Raw genomic sequence first — 21549 nt, 5'->3', positions numbered from 1 at the left:
ACCAGTCAGCTCCTGTCATTTTTCAAACACAGCCTGTCACATGTAAGCTAGGAGCTGATTGGCTGGTACTTTATCAGTGTGCTATTTATCACTCTCCAAGGCTTGATAAATCTGGACCTATAAGAGGCGAGAGAGAAAGTATCAATCAATCAGCTTCTAACTGACATTTTAGTGTTTGAAAAAAATAGAGGAGCTGATCAGTTGGTAGTTTATCTCTCTGCACTTTATCTCTCTCCTAGGTTTGATACATCTCCTGGAAAGCGTCATACAACAGAGGGCTACACACAAAAACTGCTGAACTTGTGGTTCCTTTATATCAACATTTTTACTGCTACATCACCGTATCTGTAATTACATGTCTCCCACCTGTTCCAGATACTGCTGTGGCAGACTCTGAGGCAGTCATGAGTGAATGAAGCGCAGCATTAAGGAGTAAATGACACTTTCACCACAGAAAACCAACGAGAATATATAATCATTCACAGAAGTCCCACGGTGGAGCTTACAATCTACATCTCTGACTACATAATGTAAAGCTAACCTTGGATTGTGGAAGGTAACTGGAAAATCTAAGCAAACATGAGAACGTATAAACTCCACACAGATAGAGAACTGGTCGTAAACAAACCCATAACTCCAGAATTGTCAGGTACTGATGCTAACCACTGTACTGTCCACCAAGCTGCTTACCTTACATGTATTTTAAATACACTGTGTTAAAAAAGATACCAAATATGTAAAAAAAAAAAAAAAAAAAGCATTATTTTATTACTTAGTAACACAATAAGCATAGAAACCCATCTGATAACTGCTTTAATTAGCGTGACGTACTCTGGGATGATCAAACACAACATCTGATTTCTGGCTTGTAGGGGTAACATCACATTTCTCTAATTTCAGCCATGGTACTAAAATAAGCCACTGTCTTTTGCAAGATGGAGTAAACACTCGGCTTCAGAAAAACAAATTCACCATCTATGCTGGTTTTCCAACTGTCTTTTAATGGTCCTGGAACTTCAAATTCACAAATCATCCATTTACATGCTGTAAACATGCTAAATGTTCATCTTGTTGACAAAAGGATAACTTATGTAATAATGTAATTGTATGGATAAAGATTGTTGTTGGTCACATGGCTGCTGGGATGCTGACTGCATACCGATTGTAGGCTGGGTGCTGTATTAGGCCGCAAACAATGAAATAATCCTTATTAATACTGTATAGCAATTGCAGCTTATGCAATTATGTTTCAATAACAGTTTGGGGAGGGGGGTTATTACATTTTTTACAGTAACTTTTTTCCCCTCCTCTATAACAGTCGAGCATCCTGGGGAGCCACAGGAATCCACAGATGGTTAGAAAGCCCGGCCAGGAATAATAAACTGGATTTTAGACATGGAAAGCAAGGAAGGCATAGAATTCCAGTATTTCATATGGTTCTTTTATGTTGCTTTCTGCAAAACAATTTACTTCTTATAACGCTGCACTTACCAGAATGTTTAAACAGCAGCCAAAAAAAGGGATATTCACAGTAAAACACTTAATGCTTTCCTTTTCTTCTTGATTTCTAAGCTCAAAAAGACGGTGTAGTAAAACAAAAAATGCACTGTAGAAATGTAACCTGTGGCATACTTCCCATTCACACAGAATCATTATTTTTAAAGAGAGATAAGTTACTATGCTGGGTTACAGGTCGCTGAAGGTAAACATTAAACTCTATCACAGATAAGGAGTAAAATGATTTGGTTGTTCTGCTGAGCTTCCAGTTTCTTGACAAATTTTCACCCAATCTCTACCAGGGATATAGTATATACGTGTGTGTGTGTGTGTGTGTGTGTGTGTGTGTGTGTGTGTGTGTGTGTGTGTGTGTGTGTGTGTGTGTGTGTGTGTGATAAATATATATATATATATATATATATATATATATATATATATATAGTTAAGCATTTAACCACACGGGGTGGGAAGTTTAACTGGCCTATCACAGAAGGGGAAACACAACAGGCATTATTAGGCTTATCATACTAGCCCTTTAAACTGGAACACTCATGATTTACACAGGTTCTGTGGCTGCTTGAAACCAGGTGAAATGCAGGCTTAAAGTCAACTAGCCACAGAACCTGTGCAATTCATGAGTGTCCCGGTTTAAATGGATATTATGGTAAGCCTAGGTATTATCTGTATTTCCACTTTACTATCTAAAGGCCCAAATAGACTAGCCGATGTGGGAGAGATGTGTGCTGAGCGCGCGGGGGGAGACGGGGGGGCCGCTCATTTCACCCAGGGTGTGAAGTGAGCGACCTGCTAGATTGGCCTGCACGGCAGGCCAATCTAGCAGCAGCGATAGTGATGCGCGGGGCTGCGCATCGCTATCGGGGGTACACACGGAGTGATCATGCTTAAATTCTAAGCATTCTAGTCAGATTGCTTAGACTATCGCTCCGTGAGTACCCCCCTTTACACATATAATAGCCTACAACCCACACTGTAACTTGCAGTAATCAATCTAGTGACACACACAATATATATATATATATATATATATATATATATATATATATATATATATATATATATATATATATATATATATATATATATATATATATTATATATATACACACACATACATTTTATAGCTAGATAAAAATAAAAGGATTTGTGCACCCCAGCCCATTAACAGCCACAATGACAGTCAGTCAATAGGCATCATAAGCTTGGGAAATGTGATCAGCTCACTTCAGTCCTAAACACAATGACAATTTACAGGGTGTGATAATACTGAAGGCACTAATTGGTGATCCAGCAAATGCAGAATGTGATGTTGTTCACGTAACAATGACCAGATCAAATCAATTAAAAAACACAGGAAGATGATATTCTGTGTGCAGTAAATGAGGCGGATTAATCTGATCAGCAAATCAAAAACAGCTGTGTTGTACTAAAATCTCGCCTTCACTGCCAAGGAGCTAGCAATCCATTGTAAAATAATGCATGTTATATCCCTCTGGCTACCAATGATGTGTCCTTTGCATGAATTGCTACAAAGTTATAGAAGGCAACATAAGCTACCATGTCTATTAAATATTCCTAAAGCCTTGCTTGTCAAGCATTGAAAAAGGTGGGGAATACATTTCTCACTTCCTTCAAGGTTATTCTAAAGGTGTTTATCATCAAATTTAACTGAATATAGACCAGAGTGCAGTGGAAACCCGGTTTCTTTAATACTTTATCACAAGTAATCCGGCCATTTAAAGGTATAAAAAGCCTATAATGTAATTTATTACAACATAGAGATATAAGAGACAATTCAGACTTTTCCCACTGGGGTAATGTATCACATGTATTGTGTCTGCAAGAGATTATTCTGTACATAACCTTCACTGACGTAAATAAGCAATAAAGGTAACGCAGCTGCTAGGAAATAATACAACGTAAGAGGTCACACCCAACCTCGGATCTCCCTTTACATAAGAAACAAAAATGTAGAAAATGTAATATGTAATAGACTGATCACTTTGACAACTGTCTATAATTAGATATTGTATTGCTGCAATATGATGCGCTTTAATAGAGGGTGGAGTCATTGTTGCAACAAAGGAGGAAAAATGGAACAGGGAGGAAATTAAGAAAGGAAACCAAACAATAGATGATTATTGATAATTAAGACATTAATATGCTATAAATGACATATAGGTCTATTCATGAAGCAGTGAAAAGAGTGGAGAAGTTGGCCACGGCAACCAATCAGCACTGAAGTAACATTTATCAAGTGTATTCTATAAAATTATACGTAGCAGCTGATTGGTTGCCATGGGCAACTTCTCCACTCTTTTCACTGCTTCATGAATAGACCTTATTGAAATACAACAGAAATCGTTGTCAATTTTTGAAATATTTCATGCAAAACCACTGACGGTTCTAATATGACCGAATGCACTCTATAAAGTGGGATGAGATTAAACAAATTAAATTCACACTCGAAGTACACAAACATGGGAAATGTTTATGAGGTAGAAATGTAGGCACTTTTTGTTGTGTTTTCTTTACGTCAGCTTTCTAGAGGGTTCCCTTTAGTTTAGAGTACAAGTTTTCATTATTTGAGGAGATGTATCAAACCTTCAGGAATGATAAAATGTACCTCTCATTTTATAGAATGTGCTAAAATCGGTTGCTATGGGCAACTTCTCCACTTTCTCTCTCACAAAGGGGGTAATTCCAAGTTGATCGCAGCAGGATTTTTGTTAGCAATTGGGCAAAACCATGGGGGGTAATTCCAAGTTGATCGCAGCAGGACATTTTTTAGCAACTGGGCAAAACCATGTGCACTGCAGTTGGAGGCAGATATAACATTTGCAGAGAGAGTTAGATTTGGGTGGGGTGTGTTCAATCTGCAATCTAATTTGCAGTGTAAAAATAAAGCAGCCAGTATTTACCCTGAACAGAAACAAAATAACCCACCCAAATCTAACTCTTTCTGCACATGTTATATCTGCCCCCCTGCAGTGCACATGGTTTTGCCCAACTGCTAAAAAATGTCCTGCTGCGATCAACTTGGAATTACCCCCCATGTGCACTGCAGGGGAGGCAGATATAACATGTGCCGAGAGAGTTAGATTTGGGTGGGGTGTGTTCAATCTGCAATCTAATTTGCAGTGTAAAAATAAAGCAGCCAGTATTTACCCTGCACAGAAACAAAATAACCCACCCAAATCTTACTCTCTCTGCACATGTTATATCTGCCTCCCCTGCAGTGCACATGGTTTTGCCCAATTGCTATCAAAAATCCTGCTGCGATCAACTTGGAATTACCCCCTAAGATGGGAATTCAATGAAGTCCAATGGACGTGATGAGCAGTTTTGAATGGCACATCATGCCCAATGGCATTGCTAGTTTTCCCTCACACCCCAATGTCAGCTCTACTTCGCGACAATACACGGAGGCTCATTGCATTTAAGTGAATTCCCTCCAACGGTGTGATACATCCTTGTGTGACGGTAGCCATTTTGTGGACTGCACCAGCTTCACTAGGATATGCCGACAACACTGAGGAACAAGCCAGAAAATGCCTTGCACCTCAGTGATGTAAAATGCTGGATTGTGAATGGATAGGTACACTTTAAATGGATTGCATAGATTTATTGTGCCTCTGCAACTCCTTCTCCTCCATGCCCGGTGTGCATGTGGTGCCATTCCACGGTGTGGAGAAATGTATCACATCAGCAGTCAGCAGGAAGGCCTCCGCTCTCCCATTCTTGTATCCCAGAGAGAGAAAGGATGCAGTGGAATTTGTTGAGGCAGATAATAAGGAGCCAGCATCTGCAAAGCATTAGCAGGGCCATGTGATTTGTAGGGGGTGGGTAAGAGGGTTAAGGGGGAGACCACAAACTGTATCCCCTCCCTTTGAACTCAACAGAGTATAAACAAGAGCCCCTTCTGCCTTCTCTACCCTGTTAACCTCTCGGTATCCAGGATACATAGTCTTAAAATATTAATACTTTAAAATATATTGCCAATTTCATTGAGAAACCTCCTGATAAACGAAATCCTGTATATTGTGCGTACTAGTGACACAGCTGCAAAACGCCTTTGGCAAGGGCTTGCTTTATCCTTTTAATGCAATCCATTATTTCTGTAAAATAAAACGCAAGCTTGGCTCATGGCTTTTCAGCACAGGGATTTTCAACATGCCAAATGACCCATCGAATGTTCACGGTGAACGCCTGCAGGCACACAGGGTGCATTCGCCATAGGGATCTGCAAACCTTACTTTTTGATGCGTTCCTACTACCCCTGCCATGGTTTGAATATACCCCCGGAAAGCGCCAATGTAAACAAAGCTTTATTAATTAAGTGAAATTAGGTAAATAAAAAAAAAAAATGTATAGAACTTAGAAAAACAGGCCAAATGCTATAGGGAGATGTTCAAAAGCACCGTGATCACAGAGCAAATCCGGCTGTCAGACAATTCCCTCATTGAAAACAATTGACCAAAAGTCCTATCGACCACAGTCATTCCTGACATATCGGCAGCAGGGATATTTAAATCTCCTAAATGTTCTCGCAAGAACTAATGACCCACCATTCTGCATAGGGAGGAATGAGTGCATTAAGCATGACTGTTGGTTCTGTTTGTTAGGTTATATTTCCCCGAAAGAGTATCAGGGGGCTGCTACATTGACCCTCCTCTCCAGATTGTAGTAATAGCAAACTGATATGCAATGTGTTCTGAAGAACACATTGCATTACATCACATAGAAGTCTGCAGAGTTATCTTATAACTACCTTATCTTTCTGTGCCTCAGGCAGACTCCAAACAGCACTATTTACTATAATTAAAGGCCAACAAAAATTAAACTGCGAGTTGGCCAGACCACACACACACACACACACACTTAGCGGAAGATAGAAAGTACTTACTGTCTAATAACGTGATGGAATAAGTTGTATAAATACATTTGCAAACATTACAAGATGCTATTTTAGTGTACTGCCCCATCAAGAGTCCGGGCAAGAGAAATTTATATTATATATATATATATTATATATACGGTATATCACATAAGTTCAGAGTCACATTTAAAACCCTAATGACACTTCCCACACAATTCCAGAATCCTCTCTCTTATGCGACCTATGAATTGAGTTAGCTGGCTCATCACATGAAATGATGCATTCATCGCCCAGTGGGTGTTCAGCGGTAAAACTCTGCCAGGCCGAGTAGAAATTCTGCAGAAAGTAATCTGCAGATATAATTAAGAAGTATCAACAGGGAGCCTGAACAAGGGCAGAGCATAGCTGGAGGTATCGGATGTTTTCTTCACACTCAGAATATACAGCCCAATAATGGCCAAAGGCCAGAATAATTACAGGACAAACATTTGCCTGAGCAGGCACCAACATTCTGCCAAAAACAGTGATGGGAGGGTCACAAAGGATTGAATTACTTTTTATTTTCCTTCCTAGATTTGCTGAATATAACACAGCCCCCACCCATGGTTCCCCCAGGCTGAAAAGCCCAACAAACTAATAGAGGGATGCTTCTTGTTGATACAAGGGGTTTCCATACTATATATGTTTATTTATCACAGAGGGACTGATACAGTCTATGCCACAATTATTGGCAGAATAACATTACTGATGTGTCAGTCACCAGTTACCGCCGTCTTACAATATATTGCACATACGTTGTTCCCAAGGACAGTATTAGCATGGAAATAGCTGCACAATGGTAATGCTATAGTTGGCACAATACACTGTCTGCTCCCTCTTCTCTTTGATCAGCAAAAGCCCTTTCACAGTGCAGGTCTCTGGATGCCAAAACCATCCAATAAACCGACCCATGTGAAATCGATGTGGTTTTTCCATCCACCATAATCCACCGAATGATTAAAATTCCATCTGTCACCAGAATTTAACCCGATGGAATGCCAGTGCCAACACAAACCCTTTGGCTCAAGAGGGAAGGGTGCAAATATAACACATACGCAAATACACACAATGCATGTAGGAGGCAAAATCTCTTTATACCAAAGGAGCTAGCAATTTGTTAACCATTTCTCTCTACTAGAGGAACCAGTTTTCTAACTAGCAAAGAATGGGTAACCTACTCGTCATTCCACATGTATCCCATTACAGATAAAGAGGATAAACAATGCACTTTCACTTAAAGCAACCAAACAAATAGTTGTTACTCTGATTCACTGGAAGACATACAGACACCACCTCACGCCTCCTGTTGTGTATGTATGATTTTGGGTGCCAGCATCCAGCAAGTAATTGGTTAATGCTGCCTAATGCACAAATTATTACATGTAACTGTATCTGAGCAGTAATGAGGCCAATGATTGTTACAGGCCATGGTCTGCGCTACAGAGGCTCCATAAACATGAAAGCTTTGATCTCACCTCCAGAGGGGGCAGGTCAGGGTCTAGCTGGGTGAAGCTGCTCAGGACCACAGGGCTGCTGTCCCCTGCCACCTCCAGCTTCACTCCATCCCATAAACTTCTGGTCTTTCTGGAGCCATCAAACATCTTCTCCGGGGTGGCGGTGGTGGTCTTGTCATGGTGGGGCTCCAGCAACATTAGGAAGATCATGGGGAATAGTGGGGTACTGTCAGTTCAGCATCTCCAAAGGGTAGAGCTCAGTCTGGAGTAGCACTGGACTAGGAGTCTCCCTCCCTGGCAGGGAGAGATATATAGGGCTGTGATACCCTATTCTGGCTCTCCAGTACTATGATCCCAGTGACCCACTGTGCTGTGCCACTCTATTCACTGGTCTGCAGGGAGCTGTGGTCCCTGGCACTGGGATCCTCTGTGCTGTGCCACTCTATTCACTGATTAGTAGGGAGCAGTGATCCCTAATACTGGCTGGTATCCTCTGTGCTGTGCTGAGTGGTCAGTAGGGATCTATGGTCCCTGCTACTGGTATCCTCTGTGCTGTGTGATCTGTAGAGAGCTGTGATCCCTTATACTGGTATCTTCTGTGCTGAGTAACCTGGAGGGAACAGCGATCTCTTGCATTGGTCTCAGCGCTGAGTGGCTAGTGTGCAGCTTTGATCCCTGTTGCTGATATCCTCTGTGCTGTGCGTCTTGTATGGGGAGCACTGATTCCTTGCACTGGTTTCCTCCGGGCTGAGTGTCCTGTACAGGGAGCTATGATCCGGGGAGTATCGCTCTGCCTCAGTGCCGGGCTCAGCACTCCTCCTCCTTCTCTCCCTGTGTATACTGCTATGTTGTGAAGGATTTTCCAGCTTTGCCATTCACACTGGCAGCTCGGGGCCCGCCCACACCGTGACGTGCCACAGCTGTCGTCACCCTCGCATATGGAATGAGAGAGAGAGAAAGAGAGGCTGCTGGGCTGGTGACAAAACCCGGACTGGATACAGCAAGGACTGGGCGCCTCTAGCTGCAGCCTGCATGGCTGAGCAGGGCAGGACTATTGCTGCTTCTGAATGGAGACAGAATACACATTTTTACGCCCTGGGGGGAATATCTGTCCATCTAGTTTCCAGCAGTTCCTGATTTACAGGCACAGGCCCCTGTTTTAAAGAATCATTCCTGAAAAGTTATCTTAGATAATGTCACCATGTAAAGCGCTACAGAATATGCTGGCACTATATAAATGTTTCTACATAAATAATACTTATTGTTAATAACATATGGTAACTGGTATACAGCAGCACGCCCGGCTGTGTCACTGAGTAAAGGGAACACATTAGCGGACAATTTGAGTGATTTGCCCGAAAACAAGACGATAGGACAAAGTGTCCTGATGTGTACCCACTACATCGCTAGTGCATACCCTCCAACATTTTACACATAAAAATCGGTACAAATCGAAAAGGGAGCGTGACCACGGGTAAAGAGCTTTTCCTATACTTTCAATGGAAGTTTGGAGAGCCAAAAATCGTTACAGGCCATAAAAAAAAGGTCCTGTACCTGCCAAAAAAGGTACAGTTGTACAGTTGGAGGGTATGCTAGTGCTGCGCGCTCCTGCGGATCACTAGCGACATACCCCATCGTCTATACATACAGCTCATTCTGGGGGTGTCACTAACGATGCCATGCTGCCGAATGCAGCATGGCCCCGCTAACCCCCCCCCCCCCACCGTCACTGCACTCGCCGATGCTGGGTCCCATCGCCCGCAATGTCGTGCTGGGTACACATCGTCTAATATGTAGCCAGCTTTAAGCTGGGTACACACTCAGCGATATGTCATCCAATTCGGCGTATCGGACCGTCATATCGGGCACATCATCTAGTGTTTACCCACTACTGCGCACTCATACGGGTCGTTTGCCGGGTCACCACGTTGGGCGTGCTGTGCACACGGCGGGACGACCCGGCAAATGACGGGATACAAGGGAATGCGCCCGTGAACAATATATCAAGTGATATATCCTTCTGTCTGCCATGCCGCCGGATGGGTACACTCATCGCTAAGTGCGTACCCAGACTTTTACACCAACACCTGGGAATTGTGACAAGTTCATGTCTCAAAGAAAAGTTTCCAGGAAAAATGTCGTAGAATAACAACAACAACAACAATAATAATAATAATCAGCAGCAAAAATTAAGACTATGTTTGCGCATATGCAATCAGAATTTTTTTTACAAAAACACATGAAAACTATTGAGTACACCAATTTTCCCTCAAGCTTTTAATGTAGTTTTATAAGCTGTGGTTGATACAGTATAATTGTTATCTTTTATTTATGTGGTGCCCTAAGGTGTCTGCAGCTCCATACCACGGTTAAACGGTTATACATTAATACATAGGGTAGGTTTTGGCAATACACTCATCCCACTTAGCAGATGAGAAACCAAAATTAAACATGCAACATGCTAACATTTTAAACAAATAGTTAATATTTTAGATAGCAGTGAACTGTACCACTGATAACATTGTACCACTGGTCAACATTACTGCCTCACAGCACTGAGATCATGAGCTAAATTTCCGATCGTTCTCTACATGTGCAGAGTTTGTATGTACTCCCAGTGTTTGCGTGGGTTTTTAATGAATGCTCCAGTTTCATCCCACACTCCAAAGACATACTGGCAGGTTCATTGGCTGCTGGCAAAAACTTTTTTTGGGCGGGGGGCGCCTAATTTATAGTTACACCACTGGCTTTCATTCCTGGCGCTATTCAGTAGTGCATTGAATTGAATTGTAAAATCCACTGGGGCAGGGACTGCTATGAAATATTTTTTTGTAAAGAGCTATGGAATATGTGTGTGCTATGTAAAATAACTGTTAATAAGTAATTCTCTTTGCATAATTATTATCATTTGCAAAAAGCAGTGAAGACTCAAATAACAAGCATAAAGCAGTGTAGTGTTTTAGACAGATTAAAATGGACATGTGATTTGTTGCTAAGGGTTACAGCACAATGGGGGTCATTCCGAGTTTTTTGCTCGTTATTTTTTTCTCGCAATGGAGCGATTAGTCGCTAATGCGCATGCGCAATGTCCGCAGTGCGACTGCGCCAAGTAAATTTGCTATGGAGTTAGGTATTTTACTCACGGCATTACGAGGTTTTTTCTTCGTTCTGGTGATCGTAATGTGATTGACAGGAAGTGGGTGTTTCTGGGCGGAAACTGGCCGTTTTATGGGAGTGTGTGAAAAAACGCTACCGTTTCTGGGAAAAACGCGGGAGTGTCTGAAGAAACGGAGGAGTGTCTGGGCGAATGCTGGGTGTGTTTGTGACGTCAAACCAGGAACGAAACTGACTGAACTGATCGCAGATGCCGAGTAAGTGTGGAGCTACTCAGAAACTGCTAAGAAGTGTCTATTCGCAATTCTGCTAATCTTTCGTTCGCAATTTTGATAAGCTAAAATTCACTCCCAGTAGGCGGCGGCTTAGCGTGTGTAAAGCTGCTAAAAGCAGCTTGCGAGCGAACAACTCGGAATGACGCCCAATATCCTTTGCACTATGTTAGTAAATTACTGTAGCCCTGTTCCAAGTGTGTGCATTCCATATGTTTGCAGATGCACGATTTCTGGGAAAACTGCAGCTTATTATCTTTACTGGGATGTAAATGTAGAGAAAGCGCTGCCAAAAAGTAAATAATACATGCTGCGAAACATGGCTGTAATGCAAATATTCTCTTATATTGTGAGAAAGGGAGTCAGGAACGGCACAATCACATTCTGTTTCATTAAACCTGTACATTACGCTTTCAGTAACATCTGCCAATCCCAGAACCAGGTTAAGAAACTGGACATTATTAATGTTGTTTGCATTTATGATTACTAAAGTGTCTTTTTTTTATTGAAATACTAATTAACATAAAATATTTTATTGTTACCGTAGAGCGCTGCAGAATATGCAGGTATAAATATCATTTTTTTTTGCCATCATTTTGTGAGTGCAACTAATATTGTTTCAGTCTTGAGCCATAGTTTCCCAGAACATGGAGAGGGTCTCCCAAAAAATAGGTCACCCACTCGCATCCCGCTAAGGCCCTAACTGCGAACGGTGCCATCAAACGAGGCACAAGTGTTGCTGCCCTTATGGCATTGGCTGATTTGGGTGCTGTGGGGCAGCAACGAGAAGTACCCATCCCTCATCTCCCCTGGGACTCTGACCGCCGGTATTGCAGCTGGAGATGGGATTCCGGAGTCGGGGATTCCGGAGTCGGTATCCTGCCTTCCGGGATACCGATAGGCGGTCAATTTACTGCCCCCCCTCCCCCCCTACAGGAACTCTCACGAAGGGAAACATTTTAAAGTTGAAAGTCTTGAAGGTATCACTACTTCCAGTTGACCTGAAATGCTCACAAAATTGTTGTCTCCACTGTATGTTGGAGTGTGTTCTATTGTGTATCACATGCTCTACCACATGTTCTACCTGTAAGGGCAAGAAGACATATGTTATAGGATACAGGTTATTGAAGTGCTAAGTGCCGCAGGTTGAAGGGCCACCATAGAATTCTAATTTTATAGAAAGATCAGCAGCTTAGACTGGAGCTACAAGACTCGAGCCAACAAAAATATACTGAAAAGATGTTGGGTTTTAACTCTATTTCCTTAATATTTCCGAAAAAGTGCTGAGCTGTTGCTCTGTGGTGTTCCGCTGTGGAATGTGGACAAAACAGGAAGTTTCTGGGAAAGCAGCCCTGTCCTTCAGCCAATCCAGCGGCTGGGATTTTTAATGTCATCATAAACTTCTTTAGTTCTGCACTTTTTCAGCATTATTGTAAACAGTAGTATGTGCAAATGGATGAACTGTGATACCGGATAACAGAGAGAGTGGTCAATAGCCATCAGTAAATCTACGTTTTGTTGGGCGGCGTGGTTTTGTGAGGGGTCGAAGGATTACATGGCTACATGTTCAGGAGCACTCACAAACACAAACAGAGCATAATAGCGACTAATTACAGAATAACATTGTGATACTGAATCCCACCTCTCGCTTTGGTGGTTTATTTTCATTGGAAAGATCGAGGAATGAACAGCTGGAAGCAGCTTCACAAGGAGGATGCTTATAATCACTTTCAGATCTGTCTGATAGTCTTAAATAATTGCTGTTGTTATTTTTTACAAGTTCATTTGGTAGTAAGTAATGCACAGTGAAGCTGCCGATTAACCAGACATCATTATATAGCCATAGAAATGAACTGTACTGTATTATGGGAATAAAGAAATTAAACCTGTATTAAAAATAGAGATGGACAAATCTATACGTTTATATTTACAACTCACGTGGTTTTGTGCAATTTACAGTCTCTAAATTGCGTGCTGCAAGAATTTAATTTCCTCAGATGTAAAATGACTTATCGACTGTGGGGATCCCGTCCTGATTTAGGCAAGACAGCTCTGAATCGCAGACCTTGAAAAGGACATTTTACAAAGGATATGGACATATTGGGTCAGTCTAATTTTGCCCTTTCAATTATGGAAAGCTAGAAAGTATTGTACAGATTATACACATTCTAAACAAATTAAATCAAGCAACACAAAAATATCTAATTTTTAAGCAACAACAGTCTGAAAACTATAACTAAAAATGGTCGGCAACACTTATATACGATAAATGTCTTATATTAACTATAAATGAAATATAGACTATTTAGTATTAACAGCGCAGCCTGCTGACCTGCAAACAGGACATTTCTTTCATTTGTGTTAAACCACCATAAACTCATGTAAAAAAATGCAGAACAGTGGTGTAACCACGCCCTCCATCCTCAATTGCCATTGGCTGAAGTTTGGATGTACGCCGATGCATTTATATATTTTACATTTTGTATAAATGTTGGTACATCATAACATTGTGTCAGTAAAAAGTCAGTACATTACTGACGGTCTTATTAGTTCCCATTATTATTATTATTATTTTATTTAATAATTACAACATGTTTCCTTTTCTATAGCGGACACAACTGTCACTGAAGGCATACAGGGGCAAATTCAGATACTTTTGGAGTAGTTATCGCTGCTGCTTCCTTGCTGCCTCACGGGTACGAACAAGCTGCCCGTCTCAGAAGCCAGGAAATCTCTGTCCAATGAAGGAGATCCCTGGCCTCTTCCCGCCCCCTAAACAGCGGTGACACGCCTCCTTTTTGGGAAATGGAGGCTATCGCTGCCCCCTCCTCTCCCCCAAACGGCAGCAGACTGTCAATCACTAACAGTCTGCTACCGTCCTGCGTTCTACATCGCAGGACCAGTTCGCGCATATGCAGAATCCTGCTCACGCGCAAAGTACCGATAATCAGTACATTGCAACATGAATAGCATCACCAACCTGACCTGAATGAGGTCCATTACCTTTTGGACCAACTGATAAAGTGTATTTATTAGGTTTTGCATGTCCAGTGCTTTATAATAATGTCCATATTGTGCGAGACCTTAGATCAGGGGTTCCCAACCACGCTCCTCAAGGCACACTAACAGTCCAGGTTTTAAGGATAGCCATACTTGAGCACAGGTGATGTAATTAGTACCCAAGTTATTTTAATGAAACCATCTGTACTGAAGCATGGATATCACTAAAACCTGGACTGTTAGGGGTATATTTATCAAAGTGCGGGTTTTTGGAAATGGAGATGTTGCCCATATCAACCAAAAAGATTCTAGCTATTATCTTCCAGAAGGTAAATAATAAGTAGACTCTGATTGGTTGCTATGGGCAACATCTCCATTATTAAAAAACCCACACTTTAGTAAATATACCCCTTAGTGTGTCTTGAGGACTGAGGTTGGGAAAAACTGCCATAGATAATAGCATTTGGCTAATAGTATTGATAATGATTCTCTATCTGAAAGGCGATCACTTAGAAACCCGTATTCTTCCAAACTATGTGAAAACAAAAGCTTTTTAAAACCTCGGCCAATAGGATTCTTCCTAGTGAAAATAAATGCTATCATCCCAGATCTGAGGTGTGAATGCATTCATCCATACATAATAGGATCATTTAGAAGTTTCTTGGTTAGATAATAAGTAAAATTTGGTTCTGGGCATCCATCTATCCAGTTTTTAATGGTCAGCAACTTGAGAGCACACTCCACTACAGAAAAAGCTATGCTCACTGCTAAGTGTATGTGTACAATAACAGTTGTAATGACAGTATTGCTAAATTAAGGGTATTATTGCCCCTTTCAGTTCTAAAGGTGTTTATTTATGTTGAGTGTCTTAAGGGCACAGCACTCTTCAGTGAGATAACCAGGAGCATCCTGTGTTGTCTACCTGCACGTGCAGGAAACTGAAACTTAGCTGAGAAAACATGTATGACTCTCATCATCATGTTTATATAATGAGATAAACCAGGGGTGAAATTCCAGAGCGGTTTAAGTCACCGCAAGTAACTACTTGTTGTCATATAAATTGACTTCTCGCAATTATCTAACTCACCCAATAAACTGAGGGCTTATAAATGTGCAGCTTGTGCGTTGCAGGTACAGGTGAGTCAGGCATCGTTTTGGAACAATTTGTATCTTGTTATTTTAGACCCGAGGGATGGAACAGAGGATAGGCAAAGTAGGACATTAATGAAAGCCGGTGCACAGGTGACAGGTGGGGTTAGACACACAGAGAGCAAAGCTGCAGCAGTGCAAGTAGTTTCCGAGCAGGTGCTAGTCTGGATGACTCGAATGCTGTAACTTATAGCAACCAGGTCGATTTTTTTTCTAGTGCAGTTTAGAAAGTGAAGGTAAACATCTGATTGGTTCCTGTTGGGTTACACTTACTACATATTTTTTTAACCTACCTATGTACCAGTTTTCATAAACAGTCCATGGGACTGGAATTGAGATAGCTAGATAACTAATTACCTTGGGTTGAACATAAAAAGTTTGAGACAAATTCTATCTTTCCATACAGGGTACTACTGTGTCAGTTTTCCCATCTATGTATTGGGCCCTTGTATGGCACAAATCCCATAGTGTAACCTTCGTGGTGCGCCCAACATGGCTGCCTCATATGGTACGCTTGTGGATGGGATGAAAAATACATGGAACTGACAGTTTTGTTGGGACCATACTCTGAGCATTAGGATGCTATAATCACCAATATTTTGTGTCATCTCTTCTATGGGTAGACTATTCCACCCACGGCAATCCTACGCAGTGCACCCAAGATGGCTGCTTCCTCTGGTACCTGTGAGGGTGGAATACACAACCCATGGAAGTTATTACTCAAAATGCCTACACCAATCCTGCATTATGCTTATTGGAGGTAATTCCAAGTTGATCGCAGCAGGAATTTTTTTAGCAGTTGGGCAAAACCATGTGCACTGCAGGGGAGGCAGATTTAACATGTGCAGAGAGAGTTAGATTTGGGTGTGGTCTGTTCAATCTGCAATCTAATTTGCAGTGTAAAAAATAAAGCAGCCAGTATTTACCCTGCACAGAAACAAAATAACCCACCCAAATCTAACTCTTTCTGCACATGTTATATCTGCCTCCCCTGCAGTGCACATGGTTTTGCTCAACTGCTAACAAATTCCTGCTGCCATCAACTTGGAATTACCCCCATTGTGCACTCTAGCTTTTTTTTTTTTTTTTTTTTTAATGTCTGTGTTGCTTGTCTATTGCTGTATTACTTAAATCTTCTGTGTTATGGGGCTAATTCAGTAAGGATAGCAAATTCTGCTAATCAGCAGAATTTGCTATCCTTTGGATCGCATGCTGGGGGCCGCCCATCGCTGGGCAAGGCCGCCCAGCATGCTGACCGGCGCCTCCCCCAGTTGATGAAGCAGATTGCGAGCGCCTCGCAATTTCTGCTTCATCGTAAAAATAGGATTTCATTACCCACCGGTAAATCCTTTTCTCGTAGTATGTAAAGGATGCTGGGGTCCACATTAGTACCATGGGGTATAGACAGGTCCACTAGGAGCCACTGGCACTTTAAGAGTTTAATAGTGTGGGCTGGCTCCTCCTTCTATGCCCCTCCTACCAGATCCAGTCTAGAAACTGTGCCCGAGGAGACGGACAACTTAGAGAGAAGGATTTTACACAGATAGTGGCGAGATTCACACCAGCTCATGCAAACAAGGCAAATCAAGCTAACTAGCTTGAAAACTCAGCAAAAGCTGAATAACATTACTGAACTAAGTAACAACGCAGTACGTAACTAAGAAAAAAGCAGTACTGAACCAAGTAACCACTGCAGGATAACGAAGCGCTGCGTGGGCGCCCGGCATCCTCTACGGACTACGAGAAAAGGATTTACCGGTAGGTAATTAAATCCTATTTTCTCAGCCGTCCTAGAGGATGCTGGGGTCCACATTAGTACCATGGGAATGTACCAAAGCTCCCAGTACGGGAGGGAGAGCGCGGAGGCTCCTGCAAAACAGATTGACCATACTTTAGGTCCTCAGAGGCCAAAGTATTGAACTTGTAGAACTTAGCAAACATGTTCGACCCTGACCAAGTAGCCGCTCTGCAAAGTTGTACAGCCGAGACCCCCCGGGCAGCCGCCCAGGAAGTACCCACCTTACGAGTAGAGTGGGCCTCAACAGATTTTGGACACGGAAATCCTGCCGTAGAATATGCATGCTGAATAATGAACCTGATCCAGCGAAAAATCGTCTGCTTAGAAGCAGGACACCCAATTTTCTTGGGATCATAAAGGACAAACAGTCCGATTTCCTGTGACGAGCAGTCCTCTTCACATAGATCTTCAAAGCCCTCACAACATCCAAGGACTTTGATGTAATCGAAGAGTCTGTAGCTACTGGCACCACAATAGGTTGGTTGATATGAAAAGCCGGCACAACCTTTGGAAGTAACTGCTGACGCGTCCTGAGCTCAGCTCTATCTTATAATAATAATAATAATAATAATAATTTTATTTATATAGCGCTCTTTCTCCAACAGGACTCAAGGCGCTTTACAGACATCAAAAACAATACACATGATACAGAGGATTTAAGTAATACAACAATAGATAAGCCACACAGACATAAAAGAAAAGCTTAAGCACACAGAAAGCATAATGCAGGATTGGTGTAGGCATTTTGGGTAATAACTTCCAAGGGTTGTGTATTCCACCCTCACAGGTACCAAGTGCGGCAGCCATCTTGGGCGCTCAGCGTAGGATTACCCAGGGTGGAATAGTCCACCCCTAGAAGAGATGACACAAAAATGGGGGAAGATTAAGTAGGGGCTTTTACAGGACAAAGCCCCCAATTCCGACACACGTCGAGCAGAAGCTAAGGCCAACAATGTGACAGCCTTCCATGTGAGAAACTTGATCTCAGCCTTCTGTAAAGGCTCAAACCAATCTGATTGCAGGAAATGCAACACCACATTAAGATCCCAGGGTGCCGTTGGTGCCACAAAGGGAGGCTGGATGTGCAGAACCCCTTTCAAAGAAGTCTGAACCTCAGGGAGGGCAGCCAATTGTTTCTGGAAGAAAATGGATAAAGCCAAAATCTGGACCTTTATGGATCCCAAACGTAGGCCCATATCCACACCTGCTTGTAGGAAGAGGAGAAACTGTCCAAGTTGAAACTCCACCGTAGGAAACTTCTTGGACTCACACCAAGACACATATTTTTTCCAAATGCGATAATAATGTTTAGACGTTACTCCTTTCCTAGCCTGTATCAGGGTAGGAATAACCTTGCTCGGAATACCCTTCCGGGCTAAGATCTGGCGTTCAACCTCCATGCCGTCAAACATAGCCGCGGTAAGTCTTGATAAGCGAAAGGCCCCTGTTGCAGAAGAACCTCGCAAAGAGGAAGAGGCCTCAGATCTTCCAGTAGTAAGTCCAGAAGATCCACGTACCAAGCTCTCCTTGGCCAGTCCGGAGCAATGAGAATTGCCTGAACCCTTGTTCTCTTTATGAGTTTTAGAATTCTTGGAATGAGAGGAAGTGGAGGGAACACATACACTGACTTTAACACCCACTGTGTTACCAGGGCATCCACCGCCACTGCATGTGGGTCTCTCGACCTGGAACAGTACCTCCGAAGTTTCTTGTTGAGACGTGAGGCCATCATGTCTATTTGAGGCACGCCCCAAAGACTGGTCCCCTCTGTGAACACCTCCAGATGGAGGCCCCATTCTCCTGGATGGAGATTGTGTCTGCTGAGGAAGTCTGCTTCCCAGTTGTCCACTCCTGGAAGGAAGATTGCTGACAGCGCCGCTGCGTGCTTTTCTGCCCAGAGGAGGATTCTTATTACCTCTGACATAGCAGCTCTGCTCTTCATTCCTCCCTGTCGGTTTATATAGGCCACCATTGTCACATTGTCCGACTGTACTTGAATGGCCTGATTTTGCAGAAGATGTGCCACTTGGAGAAGACCGTTGTATACGGCTTTCAGTTCAAGAATGTTTATTGGAAGAATGGATTCCAGACTTGACCACCTTCCATGGAAGGTTTTCCCTTGAGTGACTGCGCCCCAACCCCTGAGACTTGTATCCGTGGTTAGGTTAGAAGGATCCAGTTCTGAACCCCGAACCTGCTGCCCTCCAGAAGGTGAGGCATTTGCAGCCACCAGAGGAGTGAAATCCTTGCTTTCGGCAACAGACGTATTCTCAGGTGCATGTGTAGGTGAGATCCCGACCACTTGTCTAGGAGATTCAGTTGGAAGGACCGAGCATGAAATCTTCCGTACTGTAGAGCCTCGTAGGAGGCAACCATCTTCCCCAGAAGGCAAATGCACTGATGAACCGATACCCGGGTAGGCTTCAAGACATCCCGGACCATTGATTATATCACCAACGCTTTCTCCACCGGTAGAAACACCCTCTGCACTTCCGTGTCAAGGATCATCCCTAGGAAAGACACTCTCTTTGTCGGCTCCAATTGTGACTTTGGAAGGTTCAGGAGCCAACCATGGGGGTTATTCCGACCCGATCGCTCGCTGCAGTTTGTCGCAGCGCAGCGATCGGGTTGGAACTGTGCATGCGCCGGCGCACTGCACATGGCAGCTTTCGTTACCTAGCAATCGCCTCTGAGACAGAGGCGGTCGCTAGGCGGGAGGGGGCTGAACGGCGGCGTTAAGCTGGCGTTTAGGGGGAGCGGTCCGGCCAAAGCAGGCGTGGCCGGACCATTGGGGGGGGGGGGGGGCGGGCCGCAGCCCACGCAGCCGCTGCGGCCAGCGGGAGCGACAAGTAACTCCCGGCCAGCCGCAAATACTCCTCGAATACAAAGGCATCGCCTTTGCTAAATTTATCACAGCTACGATCAACTCGGAATGACCCCCCCATGTTCCCTGAGCAGATGAGTCGTGAGAGCAATGGACTGCAACAACTTCTCCCTGGACGATGCCTTTATCAGCAGATCATCCAGATATGGAATTATGTTCACTCCCTGTCTGCGGAGGAGAACCATCATCTCTACCATATGGACACAATTGTGACTGAATACTGGATACCATATGCTGCTAAGTAGTTGAGGGTTAAATTCTAGCCATCAGGGGCCCCTTGGTTAAATTACATACATGTTATCAATTGATTAACATACCAGTGATGCATCATTGACAGGTCATGATTGAATTAGAGGGTATGTTGTGAGATCTGCATCTTATGGGTTGATAAGTTTTATCATTTAAATTTAAGGTAATTTTAATACCGGCCGGGTCTATGTGTGTGTGTTATATGTATGTTAATTGTCAATTGTCCGAATAATGTGTTATTAAAAAGCATGAAATGATTCCGGCTATGCAGCGCTTTATTTATTAATTATCTTGTAGTTTTTTTACTTTTTCTTGGGAGAATCAGTGATCTCCTTGATAGAGCTGCAGCATATTCGGAAAATTAGTGGTTTTATTACAGGAGATTCCTTGCTAAGTCAGCGCCGAGTGTTTTTTTCTTTTAATCTCTACCATCACCTTGGTGAACATCCTTGGTGCCATGGAGAGACTGAATGGCAGTGCCTGGAACTGATAGTGACTGTCAGTGCAAATCTGAGATAAGCCTGATGCGGAGGCCAAATCGGAATGTGGAGGTACGCATCCTTGATATCTAGGGATACCAGAAACTCTCCCTCCTCCAGACCTGAGATCACCGCTCTCAGAGACTCCATTTTGAATTTGAACTCCCCCAGATAAGGGTTTAACGATTTCAAGTTCAAAATCTGTCTGACCGAACCATCCGGTTTCGGTACCATGAAAAGGTTTGAATAATAACCCATGTGTTGCATATGAGGTGGAACTGGAACAATGAACTCTGACTTTTCCAATTTTTGGATGGCTTCCTGTAGGATAGCCCTTTCTGTCAGTAAAGCTGGCAAGCCTGATTTGAAGAATCGGTGAGGCGGAAGTTCTTGAAACTCCAGTCTGTATACCTGGGACACAATATCCTTTATCCAGGCCGGACGACATCCAGACGTGGCTGAAACGTCTGAGTCTCGCACCCATCAGCCCGTTCTCCAGGCTGTGCGGTCCACCGTCATGCTGAGGATTTTGAGGAACCAGAAGCAGGCTTCTGGTCCTGGGAACCTGCAGGTGCAAGCTTCTTGGATTATGCCCGACCCCCTCTAAAGAAGGTGGTAGGAGGCTTGGATTTTTTTGTCTTTGCAGTCCGAAAGGACTGCGATGTTGATGAAGAAAAGGGTTTCTTCGTAGAAGGAGCAGCTGAGGGAAGAAAGGTC

General features: G+C 43.0%; 1 protein-coding gene across 9 annotated transcripts in view; it reads right to left on the bottom strand.

The window, feature by feature from the left end:
• RALGDS (ral guanine nucleotide dissociation stimulator) overlaps positions 1-21549 on the bottom strand; it is a 270581-nt gene that overhangs the window by 51012 nt on the left and 198020 nt on the right. For 4 of the 9 annotated variants that reach the window (XM_063936737.1, XM_063936738.1, XM_063936739.1 and 1 more), the window contains exon 1: positions 7909-8754. The exons of the other annotated variants lie outside the window; for them this stretch is intronic. In XM_063936737.1, the coding sequence (XP_063792807.1) occupies positions 7909-8097 (189 nt within the window). In that variant the 5' untranslated portion in view covers positions 8098-8754. Of the gene's footprint in view, positions 1-7908; positions 8755-21549 lie in introns of those variants that run through there. 9 annotated transcript variants of the gene reach the window in all.

This window comes from Pseudophryne corroboree, chromosome 8 (genome assembly GCF_028390025.1).
Source record: "Pseudophryne corroboree isolate aPseCor3 chromosome 8, aPseCor3.hap2, whole genome shotgun sequence".
NCBI lineage: Eukaryota > Metazoa > Chordata > Amphibia > Anura > Myobatrachidae > Pseudophryne > Pseudophryne corroboree.
The sequence above is the reverse complement of the archived record's forward strand: the minus strand, read 5'-3'. Positions and strand labels throughout refer to the sequence as shown.